The following is a 19,814-nucleotide window of genomic DNA, read 5'->3' on the forward strand; positions in this document are numbered from 1 at the left end:
ATTGTAAAATAGGTCCATTACTCCATTACTTTTAAATAGATGTCACACAATTCTTTATTTTCACAGACAACTTCAGTGCAATAAATATCATCTTTAGTCACATCCTTGACTGACACTTTTGGGCTCCTAATTAAATTTTTTCATTTGACAGAAAAAAGTTAATCACAGGAAAACTTTTTACAATTTTAGACATTGGTAGAGTTTTCCCTGGTTCACCAATTCCACAAATGGAAGTGAAAAACTCAAAGGGATGTCTCCTCCACACCGAGAGAGGGTGTGCACGGGTGGGTTTGCGGTCCTTCCCACTGCAATCACCTCTCGCTTTGACCAGAGCGCCGTGCAGCAGCGAGCAGCCAGATGTCTGGATGTGACCATCGGTGGAGGAATTAGAAGAGCTGGTGACCATGCAGGTGGAAAGAACGCCCGAAAAAAAACGCATAAATACGTCCGGAGACGACGAAGCTGTGGATGCAGATAACGGCACGACGCGACACCCACCCGTGTGATTTACCGTCCAGTCTGCGTTCGTGGTGTTGATGGCGGATTAATGACCGGTCATAAAGAAATCGGGGGGATTGTGTGTTGCAGGAGAACGATAGTGAGGCACTGATAGAAGAAGAAAGAGAGAGGAGGAGTGTGTCGAAGAGAGAGAGAGGGGAGTAAATAAAAACCAGAGCCGAGATCATGAGCTCTGCACTGCCTTACAACTCGCTGTCAGCTCGGCCGAGTCCCAGCAGACAAGCTCTGGACTGGGAACACCAGCAGCTGGCCGTGCGGCGCCTTTCGTCCCCGCGGGGTATCGACCTGCTCTCTCCACCTCCTCTTCCTCGCCGACCCTCCGCGATCCCCGGCTACCTGCTGTCGCCCTACCAGGAGCAGGAAGAGCAGCTCCACGAGCAGCAGCAGCGGCTCTCCCTGTCCGTGTGCTCCGAGGCCTCCCTGGCGGCCCCCGCACCTCCATCTGTGGGCGGCGCCCCGCCCTGCTGCCGCCCAGTGGGAGTCATGCACCTCCTGCGCCTCGGCCTCCTGGCCTTCAGCTGCCTCTTCTGGGCCGCCGGCTTGGCCATCCTCACCCTGGGCGTGTGGGCACAGATTTCGCTGGCGGACTACATGCTGCTGTCAGCCAACCGCTACCCCAACGCCCCGATCATCCTCCTGTCCACGGGGGCAGCCGTCACCGCCTGGGGCTTCCTGGGTTGTCTCGGGGTGGCGGCAAACCTGCCCGGGGTGCTCAGGGCGTACGGCTTCTTTCAACTCGCTGCGCTCATAGCCGCTTTGGCAGCTGGACTCTTAGGTCTCTTCTACCGCGAAGACATCGCCGGAGGGTTTCGCAGCGGCTTACAGCGAGCGGTGGCCGGCTACACCGAGGACGAAGGCCGTGCTGACGCGCTAGACAGCCTGCAGAGGGCCCTGGAGTGTTGCGGAGCCGAAGGTTGGCGCGACTGGCTCACGTCCGACTGGGCCATCCAGCATATGACCTTCCCGCCCAACGAGAACGGCACCTCGGTGGCCCTGCCGGACAGCTGCTGCGCGAGGCGCAAGGCCTGCAGGAATCGACCCCTTCTGTCGGATGACGCTGAGGGTGTAGCGGCAGCGGGAATCCATCCACACGGCTGCTTCCGCAAAGTCTTCAGTTTGGTCAACGACAACGTCTTCCACATTGCCGCCACTGTGTTGGGATTGGCCTTCACCCAAGTGGGAGGCATCGCCCTGGCCTGTCTGCTGGCTAATAAGCTGGCACCGAGACCACATCGGCGTGTGGTGGCCCATTAACGGGCAATTTAAAGATGTAGGCAACCTACACCAAGGATTGACCAATGTGTAGATAATTAGGATTGGGAATGAGGCTGTGCCCTGAAAGAGTGATCGAGTTGCAAAGGGTTGGGAGTTCATTGAGGTGTCCTGGTTGCCAGGAAAAATGTCAGGTGATCAGTATTTGGAGGTCCTCTATGGCTTGGATGGGTATGAAAACATTCCCAACACAAGATCAGCAACTGCTTTATGAAATATATGCTTCTTTAACGAAACGTTCACAGGTTCAGGCCTTTTTAAAACCTAAAGAGAGAAATCAACTACGACTCCTGTTGAATGTTTTGTAAAAACTTTCAGTTGCCGGATCAATTTGAATGAATTGAGCACAACAACAAAATCACGATTTCTCAGAAACTACGCCTAAATAATTGCAACTGATGCTCATGACTTACCTATAGTATTGTTAAATTATCCAAAATACTCTTTTGTTGCGAAATTAAGGGACCTGGAGGATATCAATAAAAGAAAATGGGGATTTAGTGGTTAAAAATAATCAAGAAAGCAGCAACTCCTTCCACTTCACAACTCTTTTACACTTGTTGTTTGCCTGGTCTTCTGCACAATTATAAAAAAATAAGAATGGGTGAGGTGTGTACAGTTGGGTGGGACCCCGTTGGGCAGCACTCAAAAAGTAGATGAAAGTACAATGAGACTTTGTTTGAGAAATGTTTTAATATTGGCATGGATTAATATGCTTCATTATATAGAATGTACATACATATTATTTAGGGTTAACTGCTGGCATTTAGTACATCACACCACCGAATGCACAGGAATGTTCCCCAGCAGTTTTCCACCTCGGATGATTCAGCCTGGCTGTGGTCAACAGATGTTCGTATTCACACCATTTAGTTCTTCCATCACAAAAAAACGCCGCTGTGCTAGAAAGGTGCGCTTAAAAAGAGCTAAATAAGCTATTGCTGTCTGTGGTGTTGTGTGCTGTTTACATGACTGCTTTAAAAAAAAGTTATCCCAGATGTCTCTGTGTTGCTAGAGTTTGTATATTCTGAAATATTGTGAAGCACAAAATGGATTAAAATCACTGATTATTGCGAATAATGACCCAGATGTGTTGCAACCCAGTTAGCATGAAACGTGCTCTTCTTCAACATCAAACCCAAGCTCAACATTTTGGGAAATATCTTCATTTGCTTTAGAGAGTGAGACGAGGAGAGCTGTTTCCACTTGTTTACGTCAGTCTATGCTAAGCTAACGTCTCCTGGCTGTAGCTTCATATTCAGTCTCACATTGGGGACATTTCTGTCAGGAGTCAAAGTAAAACGTTGTTTCCTCGTGTCAAGTTTATTATTAAAAGGTTTTTCTTTCAGTTTTGCTGCTGAAATGCAAACGTCAACACAATATTTGCAGAAGGCTATAGTTGCATATACACATATAGATTTGCAAATAGGCTATTAAGTGTATGTCCTCTAATCGTTGAAGTTAATAAAAAGGTTGGAATCATACACATTTTAACTGCACAACATTGAGCATATCTCAGCGTTTCTCAGGCTTAAACATGATTCTATGAATAAAAAAGATATTGTCTTGTTGTGATGTTTAGGATTATAATCTGTATTAATATCTGGGTATTGTGTTTTGATAGACAGAGGTGAACTTTTTTGTTCTTCAAATATATGTTTCAGATCGTCCCAATTCAAAATAATCTCTTCAAGCACAAAACAAGTGTATTGATCTTTTCAACTAACTCTCTGTCAAGAAATCAATTAAACATATTTCCCAAAATGTCTAGCTATTCCTTCAACAAATGTGAGTGTTTTTCTCAAATGATTTTATTATTACACGTGTTTTAAGATATATTATATGTACTGAGATGATACAAATGCATTCGCCTTCCTTCCAGCCTCAACATCATATCTTTCATATCTAGGATAGGCCTTTTTATTGCTCTTGTAATTGTAATGTAGTCTATGATGATAGATAGATAGATAGATAGATAGATAGATAGATAGATAGATAGATAGATAGATAGATAGATAGATAGATATACCTGTATATCTATTCTAATCATCACCAACAGTGCAAACATGCATGACCGAAACTGTAATCTATATATGTCAAACAATAAATAAAAAATCTTTGCCTCATTGCACGATGTGATATTGATTCGACGTGGTAAACTCAAGGTCTGCTGCCCTTGAATATATTAAATATATAAATGACAACAGGCATTCTTGTAATGTCATGTATGTCTACATCTTGTGAATCACCAACAATCAGTGTTTTGGGGGTTTAATGTGAGTATTCTTCTCTTAAAGGTGGAAACAAGAGAAGTCCTGACAGACGGCAGGTCCACGCCTCCTGTCTTCATATTAATGAGCTTTAGAAGCAGCTCCAGTTCTTTATTATATGAGAAAGGCCATGCTGAAAGCGCGCCAGAGTGGTAAATTCTCTGCGCTGGGAGTGGTCGATTCCCTCACTGATTCCTCTGGCCGGGCAATTCTGAATTATGGCTTCCTGGACGACATCTCATTTCTACACCACCTGAGACAATGATTACATCTGCCCTTGAAGGGAGACGGCCCATACAGACGAGTACCGGCCGAGTGTGACCAAACAAAGCAGCGTGACCCGGCATTGATTAGTTTATGGGGCGGAAAATTATGAGCTACACGTTCTCCGTTCAAATTGGGCAATATGAAGTTGACAATTCATCACAAAAGATTACCTTAAAACCGACATATATCTGCGTTTAGACACAGAGAGGCTTTGGGCGCTGGCCTCTGGACCGTTTTCATGACCTAATTATGGTATTGATTAGCCTACATTAGGCTCTAACAAGGCGTGCGGATGCTTTCTATCTGATTACTTTGTCCTTATTAAAACTATTTGGCCTAAGGTTGCTACATCACCACCAGAAGTTTCATCACACAAAAGTGGAGTTCCGGGAGCAACGCCTTAAGTCAGGGAAACCCACAAGGAACATTTTGCTCTTAACACCTCTGACAACTATTTTGGGCTGGGTACTTTAATGTGCACTATTCATGACCTCCATTCTACCAAAACACATGCTCAGAGGAAGGGACACAAAATGGCTGCAGAGTTGTGCAAATATAGAATCAGTCAGATTATTAAGCATCACATTGATAAAGGTGAACCCAAAAGGTTTTACATGCAAACTAACTTATATTACAACCTTAAAAAACACCCAAATCATGGAATTCCTTTCTCCAGTTAGTATTTTAATGGATTTAAACCTCCTAATTGTGTATTAAATAGTTTATTATTCAAACTTTTCTAATATTGAAGTTGCCAAAATCCATATTGTTCAGGCTCGTTGCCCAAATGGGTGTGTCTTTACAGCCTGGGTGAAAAGTCTCCTGAATCTGAACACACGGATTCCTCTATTTGTTTTAGGCTGGCATCCCTTTGAGGAAATAAGAAACAAACTGGTGTCTGGATACATGTCGTAGACTTGGGAATATAGCTTGAATATGAGTTATTTACACCGTAAGACTGTCCAATTTATCCAGATAAACGTTTTCAAGAATGGATGGCAGGAATATTTTCCAAAATATATGAAGAAGATTATAAACTAGACTCTAACAAGTGTTTGGCATTTGTAAAAAGAAGAAGAAAAAAAGAGTAAATGGAGTAAAGTGTAGGCTTCTCTCTACTCTCCGCCTCTTCAGGTCTGTCCTACATCTCGCTCTGCAGTTTGCACAGCAGCCTGTACTCTGCCCCACATTTTATTTGGCAATTCTCTCCGCCGCTGCGTAAAAGCCGCTCGCGCTGCGCTTTTGGAAATGTTCGTGTTTTTGCGCACAGCGAGCTCTCCAACATGGACTTAAAATCCGAGCTCCTCAAGTCCATCTGGTACGCTTTCACGTCTCTGGACGTCGAGAAGTGCGGGAAAGTGTCCAAATCGCAGTTAAAGGTAAGCCGGGAATGTAATGTGGTCATTTTTAAGATCAGGAAACTGAGAGCGAGGGGCACAGAAACAGCTTTAACTGCTACTTTTCATTTAAATCCGCTTTCTTTGGGGCTGAAGACAAACCAAAAGGCATCGGTCTCTATGCCAGACTGTCGTATATGTTGCCTGTGAGCTTACTATAGGAATCTACGTTGTAATATGAGCAACTTTAAACACACAAACGCACTACAAGCGTCCAAGTATTTGAAAACAAAAAGCTTTATTAACATAGGCCACCGCGTAATGGCTCTTCAAGCTCAAAGTCCAACCTCTCTCTGTGGCCCAGAAACACAAGGAGTGACATAATACCTCTCACTATCAGTGTTTCAGGGGGAAAGGAATGACAGAACGACCAGTACAGGTCTTATTTCGCCATTTCCTCCCTCAGTGGGCCATGTTTCTGTCTGTCACGTTGCTACTTGTCTCTGCTGAGCCCCCAAAGCATGAAGAATCCAGGGAAATAGCAGAAAGCTGTCCTGACATGCTAAAGACCAGCAGGCTGTGGTTATGTGTGTGTGTGAAGAAACACCAAGAGTGCGTGTGTGTGTGTGTGTGTGTGTGTGTGTGTGTGTGTGTGTGTGTGTGTGTGTGTGTGTGTGTGTGTGTGTGTGTGTGTGTTCCTCAGGTGCTTTCTCACAACCTGTACACGGTGCTGAACATCCCTCACGACCCCGTGGCTCTGGAGGAACACTTCCAGGATGATGACGACGGGCCGGTGTCTAATCACGGCTACATGCCCTACCTCAACAAGTACATCCTGGATAAGGTGCTGCGGATGTTCAATACACACACAAATAGTTACACACTTTTATTTATGCATTTTATTTCTTTCATCACGTTTACTTTTGTGTGACAATATTTAATTGTGTCTATTTTTGTCTTTTTAATATGTTAAACCATTATTATTGTGTTGTATGTTCTGTAAAACAAAGCTTTGGAAAGTACTTTATTAGTATTATTATCATTATTCTTCACACTATTAATTGTATTATTATATTGATGCAATTTTGGGGTTTGGAGAAATACATAATTTAATTGGTTTGATGGATTTATACCCATCATGTCCTGTAAATAAATGTATTTGCTTTGGACAACACTTTATTATTAATATTAATATGTACATTTATATTTATATATTTGGTGCTATTTTGGTGTTAGGAGAAATAAATAATTTCATTGGTTGAGGGATTTATACCCATCATATCCTGTGAATGTATTTGCTTTGGACAACACTTTGGTGTTATTTTGGGGTTAGGAGAAATACATAATCTTATCGGCCGAGTTATTTGTAATATTACGCTTGTTAATAAAACCGTTACCATCATATGAAGTTTGAATCCAGTTGTCTTAAAGTCTCAGTGATGAAGACTCTTTCATTCCAGGTCAAAGAGGGGACGTTTGACAAGGAGAAGTTCGACGACCTGTGCTGGATGATGACCATGAAGAAGAACTTCAAGGGGCTGCCACCGGGGGCGCTGCTCTCGCAAAGAGACTGTTTTAAGCTCTTCTGCTTATTCAACCTCCTGTCTGAGGACCGCTACCCACTGGTGATGATCCCAGAGGAGGTAAAACACGTCGATTGTGGAATTTGGGGTCGGACTTCAGGGATTTGATTGATAATTGATAATTGATCATTCTTATTTGATTGAATTTTTACGCCTCAGAGTATAAAATGTTCACTTTTTCATGTCAAACAACCAAAAAAAGGGTCACATTTTGATATAAAATACATTTTTAAAAGCGCAGAAACTCCTTCCTTAGCATTCACGATGCAGATAAAGATCAATAGAGAAACAAATCACCCAGGAATACAAGGAAACACACCGGGGTTTCAGGCAGTTACACGAGGCACTTTCTCTGTGATCTCCTAATTGTTAGACGTATCATTATCTGAATATAATCCCAGCTTGTGCCCCAACAGTCAGACATTTTTTTAACAGCAGAAACAAAGTAAGTGCAAGTAAGTTAATGAGTCTCTTCCTTCCGCCACTTCCTTCATAATGCTCTCGGTTTCCTGTCGACAGAGACAGAAATAAACTGCTTTTGTGTTATCAGCACAGTAGCTTTCCTCTGTAAAAATGTACCGAAATACACTGATAAAAAATACGTTATCAATACTGTAAAATAGTAGTTTTTTGTGGTCTTTTCTGCTAAACACTCGCAATATTTGACTGCTTTCAGGTGGAGTATCTCCTCAAGAAGATCTCCACAGCGATGGGCCAGGAGTGGGCCGGGAAGCCATTGGAGGACTTCATATCCCAGGATGCCGCAGTGTGGGAAGGCGACATGTCCGTCTGGACCTTCCTGGAGCAAATGGGTGCAGGCCGGCTGCTGAGGGTCACCAGTGCCGAGGCCTTCAGCCTGGCTCTGGACGAGGTCTTTCTGGAGATGTATCACAACGTCCTCAAGAGGGTAGAGAGGCTTCTGCGTACCTTCCTGTGTCCGTTTCTCATCTTCTTCGTCGCTCCTCTTACATTTTGTCCCTTTGCTTCCAGGGTTATATGTGGAAGAAGGGTCATGTACGCAGGAACTGGACCGAGCGCTGGTTCGTGCTGAAGACCTCCTCCATCACTTACTTCGTCAGCGAGGATTTGAGAGGCAAGAAAGGGGAGATCCAGCTGGATAAGAGCTGCGTCATAGAGGTGGGCGAGGAAACGAAAACACTGCATGCTTAAATATATACACAAAATGCTGTGCTCTGGATGTGTTCAAACGTCCCATAATCCTTGTATTTTGACACTTTTCTGAGTCTCCTCTTCTCTGTTTCAGCCGATTGCAGACAGGGAGGGGAAGCGCTGTCTGTTCTGTGTGAAAACTCACAATAAAACCTTTGAGATGAGCGCGTCTGACCAGAGGCAGAAGGTGGAGTGGACTCAAGGTGTGTTGGTGTGTAGAAGAAGAAACGTACGGAGTCAGCAACTACGTGTTGACTGCAGTGATTTATCGAGGGCGTGGCCACCGGCTTTTATGACGCGTGGAGGTGGATTTTGTTACTGTTTGGCTAGCTGTTTCCAGTCTGTATGCTATTCGCACAGAATCAGAATCAGAACCATTTATTTGCCAGGTATGTTACACATACGAGGAATTCATCTTGGCGGTGGTGCATACATTGATTAGACAAACAACAATCAACACAGTGCAAGATAAAATATAAAATAAAGTACACAGACAAACAGATAACAGTACTATAAACAAGTGTACTGTAAGTGTATGTGAAAGTGGCAAGTGTATTATTATAGACATGAGAGTGGTATTAATGTTGTCATCTAACTGCAAAAAGCAACGTTCAAATTAAAGTAGGGCTGCAGGTAATTCATATTTTTGGGTAAAAATTGATCTGTAGATCTGTATTTATTTGTGTATTCCTCCGTGTCGGTGACCTGTCACATTGCCAAGTCTTTTGATTTGACTCCTGGATCAGTCACTGGCAAAACCTACTTTATTGGCAGTACTTTATTTTCAGGATTTTTGGTGGAGCTCATAAGCTCTTGAACCACAAAGAAACACTTTTTTAATCCACATAAAGAAAACCCCAGTAACAGTATCCACAGTACCGACCTGTTTGCTTCCTCTCCAGCGATGCAGACGGCCCTCCGTCTCCAGAGCGAGGGCAAGTCCTCCCTCCACCACCAACTCAAACTGAAGAGACGGGTCCAGCGGGAACACGGCCACCGGGAGCGCAGCCGGAGCGCCCGGAGCAGCTGCAGCAGCCGGAGCAGCCAATCGGACGACTCCAGCATGCAGGAGATGGAGAAGATGGAGAAGGAGAAGGACAGACAGGATTCAGAAATAGAAAGCATCATACAGGTGAGAGCGGGAGGAACCAGTTGAGGGACGATTGTTGAGCGTGCTCGGTTTTAACGTCTAACTTTTTATCTGTCTCGCAGCATGCACGCGAGTTAGAAAACAGACGAAGGGAGGTAGAGGAAAAAGAGAGGAGGAAGCAGAGGGAGGTGCAGATGGAGCTGGAGAGACAGCTGAAAGAGGCCGAGACGGTAAGAGAAAGTTTTCCAGATGACGGCGCTTATTTATAATGTGCTGAAATGGGATTCAGAGTCCTGAAAACGGCACAAAAACATTGGCATCATAAAAGTCAGGCTTAACCGTCTGTGATTTCTAGTGGTGGAGAAACGGTAATGACATTCCTGGAAAAGGTGATTCAGGAATAGGTCAGTTACCAATTGTGTGTGTGTGTGTGTGTGTGTGTGTATGTGTGTGTGTGTGTGTCCTCCCAGTTGAGAGACAGCATGCAAGCAGAGATGCAGGTGAAGGAAAAGGAGGCGGAGCAACAGAAAAAGAGGATCGAGGAGTTGGAGCTGACGCAGCAGAAACTGGAGGTCGCTCTCAACATGGAGATCCAGGCTCGGCTGGAGGAGGAGCGGGCCAGACAGGAGCTGGAGAGGTTAACAAACACGCCCACAATATTACCGTTGAAACTCCAAATTGCATGTATGACACCTGCAGAAAGTTATGATCCTATTATTTGTCTTTTCTCATTCATGCTCTAAATTTCAGGACTACTTACCCATAATGCTTTCCATCCATCACTCCCCACTTTAAAAAATAAAACAGCACTTAAAACCCATTTATTTAAATCTGTGACACACTATTGTCATATTTCTTGTTTTATTGCAGCTTCTATTGTTTGTCTTTAGAACCTTGCGTATCTTTTAAAGCGCTATACAAATAAAATGTATTATTATTATTGTAAACAGGAAGTATAATGTTGACATGGACTTAGTTAATGGGTCAAAACTCAGCCTGTATTTCTTACATTTTTGTCAAATTGGCACAATTAAAAGTATTCAGAATGAGCTATTAGCGGTGCCTTTTTGCAATGTACCCATGAGTGAATACATAAATATCACTGGATTTTAGAAAAACCGTAAAAAACAGGACAAATCTCTTATTAGGAGCAACCGTTTTATTATTTTATTATTTCTAAGCCCATTTAAAGACATTAATTCACGACGTACATACACACAGTCAGTGATATCATCAAGTAGAAGTCACACTGAACATAAAATATGTGTGTTATGTCACTAAGAGTTATGATTCAGAGAAAGAGCATGCTTCTTCTGTAAATTGCTGCAGTTGGACCCCTGAATTGCCTCTGAGCGATAGCCGTGCGATTCTAAACCCAACCACACGCCTCCTCTCCAGGTTGCTGCAGGCGGAGGAAGCCAAGAAGAAGCAGTTCCAGCTGCTCCAGGAGCAGCAGCGGGCCCTGCAGTGCCTCAGCCCCGTACCGGAGGCCTCAGACGGCAGCCCAGAACACCAGACCCCCTCGGCTCTGCACTCGGCCTCTCGGGAGCTGCAGGACCTGCGGGCTTCTCGCAAGAGGAGCCACCAGCACCTGGAGGTGAGACGGGGCCGACGGGTTTGGATCGGCTCAGTTTGCTGCATCCTTTAAACGCTCGTTTGATTTTCTTGTTTCAGGAGTTACAAGAGAAGCTGAGGTATGCCAGTCAACACGTACGGCACTGGAACGTCCAGCTGAACCGCCTGATGACGCCCATCGGGCCTGGAGGTGCATATGCTCTTGGGGATAATATTAATAACAATAATGTTATTTATATAGCACTTTGTGAACCAGAGTTATAACCTCTTTGGTTGTCTGTCTGGTTTTACCTGACAGTAAATACAGAATGCTCAAATTATAGTTTTATTTAAATGGAACACAGATTATAACAATGAGGAGCATACAAAGTAAACACTTAGATTTAAGAAAAGGCTTTACTGATCTGTAGTTAAATCTGATCTCTAATCTGTCTGGGTTTCAAACTAAGCATTCTACCGATGTTTTATCAGTACATATAAAGAGAAGTGTTTTGTGTTTTGGAAATACCATTTTTAGTTCAAAATATTTATATTTATTTATTTATTGTTAGTGAAGGTTTAGCTGTAAACTAATATGTATTATTGAGTACTTTGATAATTTGAATGAACTGTACAGATAATTAAACAATAAAAAACATCCAGAGATTATAAATATACCACGCCTGCAATAATCATGGAAAATATTTTCATTTGGCTCCAGAAGTGCATCAGAATACAGTCACAATATATTGGTTCTGTTTTTCCTTCAAGAAAGTGCAGTAGTTCCTGAAAAAAATGTGATTAAAAACGCCAATACTGTTCACACCATTTTTTTTTAAATAACTTTTAGAAATTAGTACTTTTGCAGTACCTGAAAGGCAAACAATCCAACTTTTTTTTTTTATTATTTATTTTGCAGAACGTTTGGAACATCGGCTATTATCAAAACCCACGTGTCCCAAAAAGGAAGGAGCGCTGGCGAGTAACGAGTTCATCTCCAAATTCAAGAATAGAGCCGATCAGAACCGGAGCGCCGATCAGAACCGGAGCGCCGAAGACAGCGACGCGCTGGAGGAGCTGCTGGAGGCCGCCGACCTGTCGGACGGATCCGACGAATCGCAGGGAAAACCCAACGGACAAGTGTGATCCGAAATGTTCCAAATCTAATTCAGCATTTGTTTAGGACCGAGACGTCAAGGAGAAAAGTTATTTACGATACGGAAAAGAATCTGCAAACAAAAAGTTGTAGTATATTTATATTTTGAAATGCGGAGAGAGAGAGAGAGAGAGAGAGAGAGATGGAGAGCACCATTTAATGGACTCAAATTTGATTAAGATCGACTGGCATTTACGGTTTTGTACAATACATTTTATTGGTGAATAATAAAACATAATTTTGTGATATTGCTCATTTCTGTGGGCAACACATTTGAATCATTGAGGTCATTTAGAAACTGTTTTTTTTTGTTTTTTTCCAACAGTTTATTTTCTCCACTTATTCAAGTCACAATTCTTAAATCTTAGACTTCATGATATCCTGATAAAAACATGATGTATTTGTTACAAAAAATATAAGAATATATATAATTGTCATTACCTCTCAAATATAAAACAATCCCCCCAAAAACCACACGCAACTCAAAAAGTGAATCATTAACAATGAGCTGATAATTAATATGTTTACTGCTACCAATAAAGAAATGAATAGATGACATGAAATGTCCTTTTATTCATTTTTAGCTATAAAAGGTTAAAGCAAAGCGTCTTAACTAATACAGCAGAGCAACTAATAAGAGAAAAGACAGATGTCCTTCCCTGTTGGGCCAATAAAGTTATATTTTAGATCAGATTTGATTAGATATTCCTTCATTAGTCCCGCAGTGGGGATTTGCAGGATTAAAGTGCACACAAGAGACAGAGTAATACATCAAAAAAAGTAATATAAATAATAAACGGTAAAAAAACAGTAAAAATTCTAATGCTGAATTATATATACATATATAGACAGACAGAATACATATAACTATTATGAAAATTATTAGTATTGCATACAAAAGTAGTTTGGCAATAACAATAAAATGGGTTATCATTAATTGTGTTTCACTGCATGTATTATTTTTTTAAACAAAGCTCGTGGAGGGAAGTGCATAGAGGTGGTCAATAAAATAAAATCACGATGACATAGTGTGACCACTAGGGGTCGCTGCAGCGTAAAAAGAACCGAAACGTGAACCGGAAGAAAAATAAATTCGACCTTCCGGTGTCTCCAATAAACATGGCGGCTCTCAGGACCGTGTCACGCTGACCGTTAAACGACATTTTTCAGTTTGTAGTTAATTTATTACAGTTTTTCCAGGCAGAACAGAACATGGCTCTATTCTAACCGGTGAGGACCTCATCGAGGGGACGCCATGTTGTCGTCAGTGATTTCCGTTGGCGCGGTCAGGTCGCTGGCGTCTCTGAGCAGGAGACTGTCCGCCAACCAGCCGGGCTCCCCGGATGCAGCTCACGGCCCCGCACCCGAAAGTCACGCTCCTCTCCCGGATGGCGAGGACCGGAGACCCTGGAAGGACCCCAGCGGCTCCTCCGTGCTCCTCTTCCCGGGCCAGGGCAGCCAGTTTGCGGGCATGGGGAGAGGGCTTCTGAAGTACCCCAACGTCAAAGAGATGTTCTCCGTGGCCGAGAAGATCCTCGGGTACGACCTGCTGGCTCTGTGCCTGCAGGGACCCGAGGAGGAGCTGCGGAAGACGGTGCACTGTCAGCCGGCCGTGTTCGTCACGTCGCTGGCGGCGGTGGAGCGACTCAACCACGAAAACCCAAAGGTACAAATAAATACGTTTTAGCTGTAAAATGGCCCAACTTTAGAGGTCACAAGACGATGAAAGGGTTTACAAAATCTATATATCCCTGCTACAGACATTTGTTTAGCCTTTTACCTATTTAAACGTACTGTTAATCTACAAAAAATGACTTAAAATATTAATATTTTGAACTAAAACCCAGACAGATTAGAAATCATATTTAAATAGAGATCAGTAAAGCCTTTTCTAAAATCTAAACTATGCTTTTACCATTAACCTGGAAAAGTTATTTAAAAAAATAAAATCCCCAAAGTTTTGGAAAAGTCATGGAAATGTCTTATGTGCATGTCGTTCATTTACGCTGAGTTTGAAATAATGAATATGCTTTTAAAAGAGAGACGCTCAAAATATAAGCAGGCATACACACAGGCATCTATATAAATGTTTATTCTTTTAATTTAATTTATTGTCTTTCATTCATTTGTGTCATTTAAGGTATACTGTATGCTTTGGAATTCTCATTGTTAGTTTAAATACTACATTTTCTCACTTTTTCATTTATACACTGAGATTTCACAAAATGTTTGGTCATGGAAATTTGGTTAAAAGTCATGGAAATCCATTGGTCAAAATGTGTATGAACCCTGATTTTATCATTTTTAATGTTTAATGTGACCCTTCATATTCTCCCCGCAGGCCATTGAGATGTGTGTTGCTGCTGCAGGTTTCAGCGTTGGAGAATTTGCCGCCCTGGTTTTTTCCGGCGCAATGAACTATGCCGAAGGTAAACGTGTTCCCTAACTTGTGCATGACAAAGATCTTGATCAGTTGAAAGTTAACATGCAATGTGTTATCCCGCCTCTGTGTCCTCCAGCTCTGTACGCGGTGAAGGTCCGTGCAGAGGCCATGCAGAAGGCGTCAGAGCTGGCTCCTAGTGGGATGCTGTCGGTCGTCGGGAGACCTCAGGCCCAGTATAAACATGCATGTGTGCAGGCTAAAGAGCACTGCAGGAGCCTGGGGGTCGAGGAGCCGGTGTGCTCCGTGGCCAACTATCTGTTCCCGGATGGCAGAGTCTTCGCAGGGCACCAAAAGGTACGGAGCAATTTCGATCCAAAATACAGCTGTGAGGAGATAATATGATGGAACATTTTCTGTAAAAGTATTTTATATCCTCGTGGCTTTATGTACATTTCAGTGAGCTCATTCCGCATTACTGTGTTGTCTTCTCAGGCTCTGGATTTCCTGCAGGAGAACTCGCGGCGCCTCAAGTTCGTGAGGACCACACCTCTCCCGGTCAGCGGGGCTTTTCACACCGAGATGATGGAGTCGGCTATTGAACCCCTCAGAGAGGTGCTCAGGCAGGTGGAGGTCAGTCAAACCGTCTTATTTTTAAACCAGAGTGTAGATGACATATGTGATTGATTTATCCCTCCCATAAGATGACCATGTGCATAAAAATCAACAATGTAATGTCCAAATATATATATTAAATGGACAGTGTGTAAGATTTAGTGCCATCTAGTGGTGCAGTTGCATATTGCAACAAACTGAATAGTCCATCCTTTCCATAAAAACACTGTCGGAGCAACTGAAGGTACCACGATTTTGCATTCTGCAGCTCACGTGACAGCAGTGTCACACGCGTGTCGGAGAACTGCCGTGGCCTTCAGGTAACGTAAACACAAAAGGCTCTCTGAGAGCTAGTGTTTGGTTTGTCCTTTCTAGGCTACTGTAGAAACATGGCGGAGCAAACAGGACCTGCTCCCTATGTCGATATGAAGGGCTCATTCAAAGATAACAAACCTCCACCCTACTTAGTTTCATGTGAACTAATGAACACAAAGTTATGAAGATTATATCCCGTTCCTGCGACACACTGGTGCCCCGTCAGTGGTTACCATACTTATATTATATTGTATAATATTATAAATAATATAGCTATAGCTGCCAAAATGGATAAAAAATCGATTAATTAATCTGTCAATTAATGAAAAAAATTGTGTTTTCATAATTATAATAATATCTTTAATGTTTGAAAGTGCTTCACATAAAAACAAAGCAATAACACATTTAAATGGTAAAACAGAATAAAAAAAACTTAAATGTAAGCTCAAATTGATCTGAATACAAAGAAAGCCACGACCTCGATAATCAAATAATCGTTTTTGGATCATTTTTCATGCAAAGAAAACGTATGATAGTTTGATGGTTCCAGGACAATTATATGCTTTTCTTCATCAACAGTATAAACGAAGAATCTTTGGGCCGTTTTTCTTCTATTTTATCATTAAACATGCATCCTCAATTAACAATTTTGTATTATATCAAAGTGAAAATAATGCCCACTGCTCCCTTTTTACAGTTTATAGTCTACATTTCATCCACAGCGCACGCAAAAGATATTCATAAACCTCACCAACAGCCATTTAGTTTGGCCGCACACCTTCACTGCTCGTCGTCTAACCCGCCGAGTTCTCTCCCGCTCAGGTGCGTCGCCCCGAGATCAACGTGTACTCCAACGTGGACGGCAAGCGCTACATGAACGAGAGCCACGTGCGCAGGCAGCTGGTGAAGCAGCTGGTGTCGCCCGTGAAGTGGGAGCAAACTCTGCACGAGATCTACGAGAGGACGCAGGGACGGAAGTTCCCTCACACCTACGAGGTCGGCCCGGGGAAGCAGCTGGGCTCCACGCTTCAAAGGTGCAACCGGAAGGCCTTCATGACGTACGCACACATGGAGGTCACCGCTTATGAAGACGAATAAAGCGGAACACAGGCCCCGGTGCTCATTTCAGCTTGGACATGCACGGCCTGTTAAACCTGCGAGCTCCTGTGGTTGCTTCTTAAGGTCTTGTATTATCATTATTTTGTAATTAAATGGTTTTTTTGTAATGAATGAAACTGCAAAATGGTGTCATTTGGAAGTTTATTGGCATGAAAAAGATTCAAATCTGAAACAGAAAGTCCAGCTCTCTTCATATTTTTATTTATTTTTTATAAAGCAAGGCTGCATATTTGTAAAAATGTTGGCCTCTTAAACCAGTAAGAAACTAATCTGGATACAAAAGACTGCAGGCCAGCAACAGTTCAGCCATGGGAAACATGCTTCTTGACATTTAATACAACTGTGAACCAACGTCACTGCTACAATACGCTGGCCAACTCCTTGGGCAACACTGTAAAACCCTTTAAAACTATTTCCACATACCCTGATAAATTATACAGTATTATTATAATTATTTTTACTCCTGTTTACGGTTATAAAGCGTCAAATGTAATACATCATTCAAATAGTATTACAAAAGAAAGTCAAAGTAAACGGCAGAAACAAAAAGCAGTAATTGTCATTCATTTGCAAACATATTTTGGTCAAATATAATGGCCTAAAAAGACCTGTTTATGGGCCTTTTTTTAGGCTTTCCCTTTCACCCAGAGTGCAGCGAAAATAGTCACTGCAGCAACCAGTGCCACAGTCACCAGTGCTCCTCTGGTCCAGCCAGTGCAGGCTACTGGTTTCAAACTGGACACCTGTGAGATGAAAGAAAGTCAAATTATTATTTTGATAATTTAGCGACAAAAATCGAGCGATACATGAAATTAGATTTGTGAATTCTGAGTGCGACGAAAATATTTTCTTGCAAGCATGTAAATTGAGTGTTACCCAGGTTGCCCAGGCGTCCGCTCTGAGGATCCCCTGCCCGGGCGCAGTGCTCGCTATCCAGGCCTTCACCGCCGCAGACAGGCCCTGGAAGCCCCACAGCTGACTGTGGATGTCTCTGCATGACGACAAGTTACAATGTCTTAACAGCCAGTCACGTAGTTAAAAAGGTGAAGTGGTAGATTTTCTTTTTCGTACCGATATATGCTCCTCGTCAGTGCCTGAGCGGGTCTCAGCATGTGCAGAGCGTTTGGCAGCCAGTTTAGCCGTCTGCCGGTCCACTCCCGGTCCAGCTGATCTCCCATTACAGCCAACTGTCGCCCGAAGTCCCGTGCAGCTCTGTCATTTATCCTACACACACAACAAATGAAGAGTTTCTCAATGTTGCCTCTCAGAAAATGACAGTATGTAGTGTCATTTTTGTGTTTTTTGTATTTATTCAATGTAGAACCAAAAGGCATCCCTACACCAAAGACACTCAAACTACAGTCTTTGTTTTATGGATGGTTTATTTTTACTCCAATGGATCCCACACACTGCAGGTTGTTGTTGTTGTGACTAATGTAGGTGGAGGGCCTGCGTGTACCTGAGGTTCACGTCCAACAAGGCGTCCATGTCCACCTCACCAGGTCCAGCCTGGAGGGAGACGACGCGACTCGGCCGTCTCGTTTGTTCCACCATGTTGTTTGCTGAGAACAGAAACGGGTATTATTCAAATATTTCACACGAGGACACGTGAGAGAAAGTTCCTCGAGCTTCATCAGCCGTGCAGGCGAGATAGCGGCTCCATGGTTTGAAAGCGTTATCGCTGCTCGACTCCCCAACGTTCATAAACAGGGCTGTGTAAACACCGGCTCATGTGACCAGGATTGGTGGCGGCTGTGTCATCCGAGGAGTAAAAAACAAAAAAAGCAGGCTGGTAAAACAGGCTCTTCCAGGTTTGAAGAGATGACATCACCTGTTCGATTTAGGCCATTTACTATTGTTGTGTCGCCAGAAGTGTGTACGTTCTCCCTTGTAGGTCTAGAACTCGTGTGTACACGAAACTGCATCTAATCTAGCTTTATTACTGGGTTTATGACGTGTTATTTTACCCAACTGTCAGGTGTGTTTCCACCTACACGCACCTGTCCTCAGGCCAGTTCCTGTTGGACCTGCACTCGTGCCTTCATGCAAATACTCAATTTCCATAACTCAAATCCAACAAACTGCCCTTATTACCTCACCAAGAAGAAGAAAAACACCGCTGGCTCCAAACAAAGTACTCATGGACTTTATATATGTGTTTACTTCCTATATAGTAAGGAAGAAAAAAAATGTGGGAACTGTAATAATATGATCATAGCTTAAGCTCCAAAATAATATCCAGAGGACAGTTCTTGAGTGACGCCTATTGTGCCATACTGTATTGTCATAACAAAGAGATGAAGTCATCCCTCTCACCCAAAGCAAACAAAGGTCGTTTTCAAGATCATAGATTACACATTTAGCCCTCAGATATGAATTCATTTTAAAATGACTCATTTACAAATTAACAAGTATATAGTAGTATGTCGGAATGGCTTTGTGTTGGATATTAAACATATCTATGCTCCCGCTCGGACTCTAAAACAGGTGCGTACGCAATAAAAACAAAATTAAACTTACCTTTTGTGTCGATTAAAGTGGACGCCGCCCTGTAATGCATACAAAGACATTATAAATGATATGAAATGTTCAAGTAGTAAAAAAAAAAGAGAGGTGTTTTCCTTTACTTACAGCAGCGTCCTTTTAATCCTGTCGCTCTCAGGTAACTGACACAAAAATGACTGGCCACACCTTTACATGCTGCTACCAGGAGGGAGGAGGGGAGGTCAGCTTTGTTTCAGCAAATATTACATTTCTGAATTCTTGGTTTTTATTTTCTCTATCTTTTATCTTTTTTTTCATCGATCAAGAACAAAAAAAGAAGTTTTCACAATTTATTTAAATATGTGTGGAAAGTTGTTATGCATCCCTAAACAATAATATAATAAATGTATTACTGTCCCTGTCTTATGGTACAATTGTGTTGCTGTTATGTAGCATGTGTTTAATTGTATGTGATGTTCTTCTGTTCTGCATAGTTTTATTTATTTAATAATTTTCTTAATTGGTATTTTGTGTACTAATGTATGTTATATGTTAGTATTACTTTATACTTGTATATATTATAATAACATATATATGTGTATATTATGATAATACATACAAGATAGTGTACCTCTATTCTATTAACTACAACATCATATTCTGTCAGTTGGAGTTCAGACTCA

The 19,814-nt window shown here is 42.5% G+C and overlaps 4 protein-coding genes across 4 annotated transcripts; 3 read left to right on the forward strand and 1 right to left on the reverse strand.

Moving 5' to 3' along the window:
- Nucleotides 1–684: 684 nt before the first annotated feature.
- On the forward strand, nucleotides 685–1,773 carry LOC306752254 (tetraspanin-7-like; the record flags this gene model as incomplete). Its single annotated transcript, XM_079235997.1, has 1 exon — nucleotides 685–1,773. One exon carries the CDS (start codon nucleotides 685–687, stop codon nucleotides 1,771–1,773), a length of 1,089 nt encoding a protein of 362 aa, XP_079092123.1.
- Nucleotides 1,774–5,611: 3,838 nt separating this feature from the next.
- Nucleotides 5,612–12,740, forward strand: def6c (DEF6 guanine nucleotide exchange factor c; the record flags this gene model as incomplete). The annotated part of the gene is made up of 12 exons (XM_079235770.1): nucleotides 5,612–5,707; nucleotides 6,369–6,509; nucleotides 7,126–7,308; nucleotides 7,925–8,155; nucleotides 8,239–8,385; nucleotides 8,513–8,621; nucleotides 9,321–9,550; nucleotides 9,631–9,738; nucleotides 9,979–10,145; nucleotides 10,907–11,105; nucleotides 11,183–11,273; nucleotides 11,982–12,740. 12 exons carry the CDS (start codon nucleotides 5,612–5,614, stop codon nucleotides 12,206–12,208), a joined length of 1,929 nt encoding a protein of 642 aa, XP_079091896.1. The 3' UTR covers nucleotides 12,209–12,740.
- A 693-nt stretch (nucleotides 12,741–13,433) lies between these two features.
- On the forward strand, nucleotides 13,434–16,764 carry mcat (malonyl CoA:ACP acyltransferase (mitochondrial)). The gene is made up of 5 exons (XM_079236470.1): nucleotides 13,434–13,884; nucleotides 14,560–14,647; nucleotides 14,738–14,955; nucleotides 15,094–15,231; nucleotides 16,351–16,764. The coding sequence occupies exons 1-5, from the start codon at nucleotides 13,474–13,476 to the stop codon at nucleotides 16,624–16,626; spliced, it is 1,131 nt and encodes a 376-aa protein (XP_079092596.1). The 5' UTR covers nucleotides 13,434–13,473; the 3' UTR covers nucleotides 16,627–16,764.
- Nucleotides 16,765–16,778: 14 nt separating this feature from the next.
- bik (BCL2 interacting killer) lies at nucleotides 16,779–19,299 on the reverse strand. Its single transcript, XM_079236471.1, has 6 exons — nucleotides 19,279–19,299; nucleotides 19,168–19,196; nucleotides 18,107–18,209; nucleotides 17,719–17,871; nucleotides 17,524–17,638; nucleotides 16,779–17,390 (listed from the first exon to the last, which is right to left on the reverse strand). Exons 3-6 carry the CDS (start codon nucleotides 18,199–18,201, stop codon nucleotides 17,274–17,276), a joined length of 480 nt encoding a protein of 159 aa, XP_079092597.1. The 5' UTR covers nucleotides 18,202–18,209; nucleotides 19,168–19,196; nucleotides 19,279–19,299; the 3' UTR covers nucleotides 16,779–17,273.
- Between the last annotated feature and the right edge of the window lie 515 nt (nucleotides 19,300–19,814).

The sequence above is a fragment of the Taurulus bubalis genome (assembly GCF_910589615.1).
Source record: "Taurulus bubalis genome assembly, chromosome: 20".
NCBI classification, from domain to species: Eukaryota; Metazoa; Chordata; class Actinopteri; order Perciformes; family Cottidae; genus Taurulus; species Taurulus bubalis.

What these genes read in the sequence shown, in the direction of transcription:
- mcat (XM_079236470.1), top strand. Translation starts at nt 13,474, where the DNA reads ATGTTGTCGTCAGTGATTTCCGTTGGCGCGGTCAGGTCGCTGGCGTCT. An exon ending in TCAACCACGAAAACCCAAAG is followed by an intron (nt 13,885 to 14,559) that starts GTACAAATAAAT and finishes TTCTCCCCGCAG; the next exon opens with GCCATTGAGATGTGTGTTGC. An exon ending in TCTTCGCAGGGCACCAAAAG is followed by an intron (nt 14,956 to 15,093) that starts GTACGGAGCAAT and finishes TTGTCTTCTCAG; the next exon opens with GCTCTGGATTTCCTGCAGGA.
- bik (XM_079236471.1), bottom strand. Translation starts at nt 18,201, where the DNA reads ATGGTGGAACAAACGAGACGGCCGAGTCGCGTCGTCTCCCTCCAGGCT. An exon ending in TTGTTGGACGTGAACCTCAG is followed by an intron (nt 17,872 to 18,106) that starts GTACACGCAGGC and finishes TTGTGTGTGTAG; the next exon opens with GATAAATGACAGAGCTGCAC. An exon ending in CGGACGCCTGGGCAACCTGG is followed by an intron (nt 17,391 to 17,523) that starts GTAACACTCAAT and finishes TTCATCTCACAG; the next exon opens with GTGTCCAGTTTGAAACCAGT.